Here is an 8853-nt window from a genome sequence, read left to right as displayed (position 1 = left end):
TAAAATTTGGGCTTCTAAGCTCAAAATGCCATACCTCCCTCTACCACCTTTGGATAGCGGGCCTGTGGAACCTGCTCATATCTCTTTTGAGGAACTCAAGAAGCTAAAGACAGAGAATGTCCAGTTAGTGAAAGATAGAGACATTTGGGAGAACAAATTCTACTTTTCTAATGGGGAATGTTCTAAGATCCATAGTCAATTGCAAGAGAAGGAAGATGTGATTGGTCTACATATGGTATCTCTAGAAGAAGGGGTCGCCAAAAGGCAAAGGCTAGATAGAGATCTCAAGGCGTCTTGGTTTGGTTCCGATCAACATAAGGAGAAGTTGCTGCATACCAAAATACTTCTTGGACAAGCATTGGAAGAGAAGACCGCTCTGAGGGCTAAATTGAAGACTAGGCTTAAGGTTCCTTGATTTGTTGTGTCCTTATTTGTACTTTTCTTCATTGCTTTTATCTGTAAGCACTTATTGTATTTCCTTGTAATGCAATGTTACTTTCAGTTCGAAAGAAGTTTGCAAATGTTTAAAACATATCAAGTCCTTGAAAGTAAGAAGTAATCTAAAACAAAAAAAAATCATGTGCATCCATGAATCATTTGCACCGTCATTCGTTGTCATATTTTCCCAAGAAAAATACTTTTCAAAGGGTATCATTCTTGTATATTCTCTTCCTCATAAGTGCCTGCTACCCGTCACAAATATCCAACAAGAGCTAATATTCAACTGAGGATGGATGCTCTCGAACAAGCGAATCGTGAACTACATGGAGAGATTTTGACTCTCCGAGCTAGCCAGGAGAGACAAGCTGCATTGGTTGACACCTTGATAGCAAGGTTGGAACTCATACCTTCAACTCCTTTGCATACGATAGTGTCTACGCCGGTTATTTCTGATACTACTATACCTGCTACAACAGTGGTTACTGCTGCTGTAACTACCGACTCCGTATGTAATCCAGGATTCATTCGTCCGCCAGAGATAACTCAAGGCTTTCCTGCTAGTCCTTTTAGTCGTTTTGGTCCCTATGGTACTTATGGACACCAACCTCTTGGTTCTCAACCACCTGGGTCACCACCCCTGGTTTCTCATCCGCTCACTTCGCAACCAACTATGTCTTAAGTCTTTGTTCCTTAATACTATTGCGCCAATCCCTTTGGAGCTCAACTTTCCATGCCCATGGGAAACCCTGGCTATACTGTATCACCCGCTGTTGTGGTTACTTTCCCTCTTCAAGAGGACCCTGCTGATTTATATCATGGCCCGAGTATCCACTCAGACACTACCGAAGATGCAATACAAGGTCAAATCCAAGCTGTTAATAAGAAACTGAATGCTCTCCAAGGGAAGGAAATCTTTGGCAAGAACGCAAGTGAGATGTTCCTCATTCCAAATGTAAGGGTCCCTGCTCAATTCAAGGTACCAGAATTCGAGAAATATAAAGGCAATACTTGTTCTCAGACATACTTGGTCAAGTATTATAGGAAGATGGACGCCTACACAGATGATGATAAACTCTTGATTCACTACTTTTAAGACTCTTTGTCCAGTGCACCGTTAAGGTGGTATATGAGCTTGGAGCGTGCAAATATTCAAAACTTTCTTGATCTCGGTGAGGCATTTGTGCAACACTACAAGTATAATTTGGACATGTCGCCAGATCGTACTCAATTGGGCAACATGTCCCAAAATGAGCGCGAATCATTTAAGGAATACACACAAAGGTGATGGGAAGTTGTTGCCCAAGTCATTCCATCTGTTGAAGAGAAGAAACTATGCAAATTATTCTTAAGGACCCTGGAATCCTGTTACTACAACAAATTTATTTCGAGCATGCCTCGTGACTTCACCGAGATGGTAGGGGTCGGTGTACAACTTGAAGAAGGAATAAAGGAGGGAAGAGTGGCAAGTGATAATTATGCATTTGCTAGTAGTACCAAAACGTTTGGTGGATGGAAGAAAAATAAAGAAGGAGATCCTAATGCTGCTTCCCACCATAGACCAAGAAATATAAGACAACAATATCAACCAGCTGCCCAAGCAGCTCCAGCTCCGCAAGTGCAACAACCCATGCCAAGCTACTATCAACAACCCTCGGTGGTTGCAATGGCACCAGGGGAACCTATGATGTCAAATCTGCCCTTGCAACCACATCTGATGTTTCTAGTTTATCCTTCACAATATATGCAGTTGCCGCAACAATATCATCCTTATCCACAATAACCACCGCCTCAGTATCAACCGCAACGACAACAACAACAACAACAACAGCAAAGACAACAAACATCTACATCTTCTACTCAACAAAATCCACGTCCTTCAAATACTCAATTCCAGTTTGATCGAATCCCGATACCATACTGTAAGACCCCAATTTTGTCCCTAAGATCCCTCATGGCATCATATCATTTCATTGCATTGCCTCAAGGATCATTGGACACCTTGCTTACTTCCCTATGGATGGGATCTTTTTTGAGAGTGTTTCTTGATCACCAAGCATTGCTTGCATTTGTATATCATTGCTTTTCTTTTAATCACTAACCAAAAATTTACAAAAATATGTCATTTACCTTTGTTACTTGCAGCATTAAGCAGTCAACAGGTCAAGGCATCAGGAGGTGAATTCATGGTACAAAGAGCAGATGGTATTTTCTTGATATATGGATCATGTGATCATTATATGGAGCTTATATGAGCTATAGGTTCATTTTGGAGCAAGTTCCCAAGTGGCAAAGGCCCCAAATTCATCAGGACATTTTCAGGTCATCTAAGGACCAATGCAGTCAATTGAAAAGTCAACTGTGGGTTTTGAGTGTGGGATTTGAGTTTCTTCATCTCATTCATGTCCAAACAATGCTTATTCATCATACCAAAGATCAAGGTTGAAGAATTTGAGGTCAAGTCAAAAGTTTCCAAAAATGGAAAGTGACCTATAATTTCAACTTTCCAAAAATGGCAAGTTTTTAATCCAACTTCAACTCAACTTTCCAACATCAAAAAAGCTTCAAATAAAATTTTGTTGAACATGCAAGTTGTAGATCTGTCTCTCCCTTTTTCAAAAAGTCCAAGATCATGGATTTATGATGTGTGGTTGAAGAGATATGATCAAATCATTGCCAAGTGTGCATGGGACTTCAAGTGGCCATAACTTTTGATTCATAGCTCCAAATTGAATGGTTCTTTTTGCAATATTCTTCTCTTGACCTCTAATTTCCAAATCATGCATCACATTACATAAAATCTCATCACATAATCATTTGTTATTCCATGCCTATTTTGGAGGGAAATTGCAAAATTAAAAAATGGTGCATTGTATGGACTTTCTACCATTGCCATTGTGTTTAAAAGATGATTTTAAGTGACTTTGATGAAGGAGATGGTATTGTTCACGTGGGTTTACTACATGCACCATGCAATTTTCAAAATTTGCAAAACACCTTATTTTCATTAACCAAGTTAATTATGGATTAGCAAGGTGATTAATGAAGCATATAAATACCTAAATCTAATAGAATTTGTGGAGGTTAATCATTTTTCACATTTCAAGATCCAAATTCTATCTCCCTCCAAAATTTTCTTCCATTCATAATTCAAATTTTCTCTTCATAACATTGCTTTTTCTTGCCATATTCTTGTTCCTTGGCTTTGATTCTGTGCAGATCAAACATTAGATTGGTGAATTCGAGCAAGAACCAAGTGAAGCAAGCTCATGAAGATGAAAATGGAAATTCTGTTTTGAGCTAGATCCAGCACCTTTCAAGCTTCAATCTCTTCATCAAACATCATTTCAAGCATTGTAGAGTGTATTTGAGTACTTCAAAGCTGTGGATCGTGCATTTCAAAGATTTTGCTCTTCAAGAGGTCAATTTTCGAACCTTTTAATTTTGCAATTTATGCACATATTCTTGTAGATCTAGGTTTGCTGATAATTCTGGTGAAAAAATCGTGTGAAATGATGCACTATAACATGAGATATGTGTGATTGAAGTTTGACATGTTGAAATGATTTTGCTCGATTCTCTCTATTCTTGATGATTTGTGCTTAGATGTTTGTTGATCCATGATCTCCATTGAAAATGCTTCATGTTGATATGCTTGTTTTGAATTTCTGGAAATTTCTGGAAAATTTCAAGAAGCTCATGCACTGTTCATCTTCGTCTTCATGGAGAAGATGAAGTAGCGTCGGTTTAGCGTCGGATTTGTGTCCAATTGATCTTCGCTAGGGTTTACAGTGGAACGGTGTCGTTTCGTACATAGCGCGCACTCACATTTGAATTGTTACATGGATCGATTCCCAGCGCTGCCACATTTTCAAATGTTTTCATCATTTTATGCTTTCCCTCCATTTTCATATGCTATGCTTCATTTCATTTTTATTTTTTCCATTAACATAGAAAAATCATAACAAATTGAAAAATGATCCAAAAAATGCCTGGTTTTTTGCTACTTGATCCTTAGGATGTCTAGAATTTAATGGTGTTAAATTTTGAAGTTGTGCATGGCTGGATTTTGATTTGTGTTAGAATATGTGATCATGTGTACATTTGTGACCTTGCCTTACTCTTTCTATTGTTAAATGCTTGATTTTAATCCAATGGACATGAAATTTTACATGCTGATTCATGACACATTGATGGATGTTTTAGGCTTGGTTTGATATTTTTTTCATTTACCATTTCTGTTTTATGCATGTGTTTACATGGTGTGACAATTTGAGTCACACCTTTGGTTGTTCAACTTGTGCAATTTAATTTCCATGCCAAATGATCTTTGATGCTTCTGATTCTTTGTATGATGATTGGATTGGATGTGTTGAATGCTCATGAATTTTTCCAGAATTATTTGAATCATTTCTGTTTTGTTTTGGAATTTTCATTCATGATGATCATATATGAGCTTTAAAATTGCCTTTGACTTCCTTTGATCATGAAATGCTTTTGCTTGATGATTTTGATGTGTTCCTTTTTAGGACATGTTAATATGTGTTTGAAGTTGCATTGTGTTGAATTTCAGCTCCTGTTTTGGATTTTTTCTTCACTTTTGACCTTAGGCTTTGACCTAGTGGTTTGTACTTACATGTGAGCTTTGAATTTCAGATTTAAGCATCCAATCCCCATGGTTGATGTTGCTTCACCATTTGAATGTTGATGTTTGCTATTGATTGCTAACATTTGTTGTTTTGTAGGTTGATGATAACTCATTTGTTGCACATTGGGATTGTTTTGTTATTGACTGTTTTGTTATTGACTGTTGTCTGTTTGTCTGATTATTGTACTGAGTTGTTTAGTTGTTTACACAGGTACCTAAGTTTCTTTAAGTTCATTTGAACTTTGTTTTGCTTTTGCTTGTGGTTGGCATACCACTGAGGTATAATCCCTATTCTTCATGTAGTCTGGAAGACCTGTCATGTTACTTTGGCAGGCACCTGTCTGAAGCCCTCCTTAAGAGGCCATGTTTTTGTTTGTTTAATTTTGTGCCAAGCAGGTAAAGTCCTCTTAAGAGGCAATTGGCAGATAAAAGGGATGTGCAATCCATCCCCTGCTATTCTGTTGTGTCATTCATCTTGCTCACACCATGTGTTGATGCAATTTGAATAAAAAACCAAAAATCTTGTACATAGAGTCATGTCATGTGGAGAAAGTTCCTTCATTCTGAACTCCCACACTTTCTATTGTTTAAAGCTCTCCCAGGCCAGGGATAAGAGCTATGAGGCATAACCCTCATCTCCATTTCATCTGCTTCACCCTATCTCTCAATGTTAGGGTTAAGAGCTCAAAATACCCATGATAGTAATGGTTTGTTTGTCAAGGTCGATATGACCCCTTAACTAAAACCTAACCTTGCTTGAGCCCATTGGTTGTGTATAGTGTGTGACAACTGATTGCTTGATTGCTTGTTTGTTCATCTGTGCATAATTGTTGGTGTGTGCCTCTGTGCATTGTTTTCATCTTTGAACATTAATTGTATATCACTTCATGATCATTGTTCATGCTTTGTGATATTTTGTTTTGTCCATTGAGGAGTCAATTGTAAGTCCATTGATTGGCAGTTGTTTCCTGTGAGATGGTAGGAGTCCAGTGTAAGACCATTTATTGGCAACTTATTTCCTCTTGCTTATTGCATTTGCTTTTCTTGCTTTGTGAGACTAGTATAAGTCCATAGATTGGCATCTGGTATCCATGTTTCTTTGCTTTGTGAGACTAGTGTAAGTCCATTGATTGGCATCTGGTATCCATCTTTGTTTTGTGAGGCCGGTATAAATCCATTGATTGGTATCTGGTTTCCATGTTTTCTTGGTTCTGTGAGACTAGTGTAAGTCCATTGATTGGCATCTGGTATCCATCTTTGTTTTGTGAGTCTGGTATAAGTCCATTGATTGGCATCTGGTTTCCATTTATTTTGGTCATCTTTGATACCATGTTTTACTTGCTTATTGCTTTGTTGCCTATTCCAAAGGAATCACTTGAATCATCTACATATGATCTCAAGAGGTGAACACCTAAGAAGTTTTACTTCCTCACCCTCCCCACCTTTTACTTCCTTACAACCTCCATTTGCATGTTAACCCAAAACCAGAAAACTTTTGTGCAAACATTCTGACTTGTTTTCAAACTAGAAACCTAGGCCTTATGCCTTTGATTTTCAAACTTCATTTTCATAATACTTCTTCTGAATTGAATCTAATGTCAACTTTGACCATCTTTGTGAATACTTCTAATTGGTAAATTTCACTCACTCAATTGTTTTTGTGGCCCTTGTCCACTTCTTACTCAAGTTTTCATGCATTAGCCATAGATCTGAATTATCTTAGTGGTTGATGTGAATCTCACCTTTTGTCCTTAGTGATCGAATTGTAAGACTTCCATACTGAAAACAGGGTTAACCCCTCTAGTATGTCGAAGCTATTCTCACATGGTGGACTTGTTGTTGATATAGGTTGAGTTTTCTCCCTTTGATAATGAAAGACCTTAAGGCTTTTGTTTAAAATCAATCCACTTACTTTTTGGAAATCTTTTAGCCGAACTACAGCGTTTTGATCCTTATCTTTCATGAAAAGGTACGTAGGCAATGGGTTTCATCCATCCAAACACAGAAGTAACTAACTTGTATATTCTTCTCTCATCTCTACAACCAATGTTTGCACAAAAATATTTCATAAACAAATAATTGATACAACAAGTTGTGAAAAGAGGTTCCCTAGGAGTACCTAGGATGCATTGGGTGCCTAACACCTTCCCTTTGCATAATTATCCCCTTACCCAGATCTCTGACCTTTCATTAGTTTTCTATGTGTAAAACTTCTTAGGCTTTTGTTCGCTTTTTAGCCATTCCTTTAGATAAATAAAAGTGCGGTGGCGACTCTATCTTTGTATGCTTTGCTTTTGATTTAGTCAATAAATCATAAAGTGACGAATACACCGCTACACATACACTAATCTGCTACCTTTTCTACTCGCCCATAATCTCATAGAAAAGCGTGCCGCACCACCAGTTCCTGACAAGTTGCCTAGACGGTATAACCCTAATGAACATTATGCTTTCCACTCTAACGCACCTGGGCATGACACTGAAAATTTCTTCGTATTTAAGGGAAAAGTTCAAGAACTTGTGAGATTGGGGTTGATTAAGTTTGGTGATATGCCAAATGTGGAAACCAACCCATTTCCTGAGCATGGGGCAGTGAATATGGTTACTGAAGATGAGAACTTGATTATGGATGTCGTGAAAGTAAAGACTTTGTTGGTGCATGTGCACCTCAAGGTGTTCAAGGTCAGTAGTCTAAAGCAAGATCATGAGAAATGCTTTATTTGTTTGAGGAACTCTAAAGGTTGCTTCGATGTGCAGAAAGATATACAAATGTTGATTTCCAACGGTGTGTTATAGGTTAGTGGAAAGAAGAAGAACGATGAAGTATTTGTCATAGTGTTTGTCTTTAAAAAGCCAAAAGCTTTTAAGATATTTTGTCCATGCAGGGAAGGTACGCCTTCTGTCATCTCTGCTAAGTGCTTAGACATCAAAATGTCAGCTCCTTTTCCCTACAAATCTGATAAAGTTGTACCATGGGGATATGAACCCACTACCACCCTGAATGGTGTTGAGAAACCATTGGTTAACAACAAAGTTGTCACCAATATTGCCGATGCAAGCGCTCCCACGAGAAGCGGTAGGGTTTTTGCTCATGTTAATCTTAGAAGTGGTAAGTGTGTGGTCGGGAGGCCCGACAAAGATAAGGCTCCATTGGTCATTCCTAAGAGAAAACCCGTACATGATGTGGATGCTGAAGAATTTTTGCGCATGATACGAAAGAGTGATTATAAGGTGGTGGATCAACTTCTTCAAACCCAATCGAAGATATCGGTTTTGTCTTTGCTCTTAAATTCTGAAGCGCACTACAGAGCTCTGTTGAAAGTCTTGGGGAAAAGCCTACATAAACCCAGATGTCACGGTTGATCAGTTCGACCATGTAGTTGGGAACATTACATCTTGCAACACACTAAGATTTTCTGACAATGATTTGCTCACCGAAGGTAAAAACCATAACAATGCTCTCTAAATATCCATGGGGTGTGAAAATGATTCTCTTTCACATGTTTTGGTTGATACCGACTCTTCTCTGAATGTAATGCCAAATATTACTCTCGCCAAATTGTCCTATATTGAGGCCGATATCAAGCCAAGCGATGTTGTTGTGAAGGCCTTTCATGGTTCTAGGAGGGCTGTAATGGGTGAAATTGTCTTGCCGATGATGGTTGGTCCATAAAAATTTCAAATCGTCTTCCAGGGGATGGACATTAACCCCGGTTACAGCAGTATGCTTGGGAGACCGTTGATTCATGACGCAGGCGCCGTCACAT

General features: G+C 38.4%; 1 protein-coding gene across 1 annotated transcript; it reads left to right on the top strand.

Moving 5' to 3' along the window:
- The first annotated feature begins 1831 nt into the window (after positions 1 to 1831).
- Positions 1832 to 8449, top strand: LOC127094708 (uncharacterized). Its single transcript, XM_051033502.1, has 4 exons — positions 1832 to 2127; positions 2189 to 2334; positions 7470 to 7768; positions 7883 to 8449. Exons 1-4 carry the CDS (start codon positions 1832 to 1834, stop codon positions 8447 to 8449), a joined length of 1308 nt encoding a protein of 435 aa, XP_050889459.1.
- Positions 8450 to 8853: the final 404 nt, after the last annotated feature.

Source organism: Lathyrus oleraceus, chromosome 6 (assembly GCF_024323335.1).
Source record: "Lathyrus oleraceus cultivar Zhongwan6 chromosome 6, CAAS_Psat_ZW6_1.0, whole genome shotgun sequence".
In the NCBI taxonomy this organism is placed as follows: Eukaryota; Viridiplantae; Streptophyta; class Magnoliopsida; order Fabales; family Fabaceae; genus Lathyrus; species Lathyrus oleraceus.
The sequence above is the reverse complement of the archived record's forward strand: the minus strand, read 5'-3'. Positions and strand labels throughout refer to the sequence as shown.

Excerpts from the sequence above, each read along its gene's own strand:
- LOC127094708 (XM_051033502.1), top strand. The coding sequence starts at position 1,832 with ATGCCTCGTGACTTCACCGAGATGGTAGGGGTCGGTGTACAACTTGAA. Across the intron at positions 2,335-7,469 it reads CCTTCAAATACTCAATTCCA|AAAAGCGTGCCGCACCACCA; the intron begins GTTTGATCGAAT and ends ATAATCTCATAG. Across the intron at positions 7,769-7,882 it reads TGCACCTCAAGGTGTTCAAG|GTTAGTGGAAAGAAGAAGAA; the intron begins GTCAGTAGTCTA and ends GGTGTGTTATAG.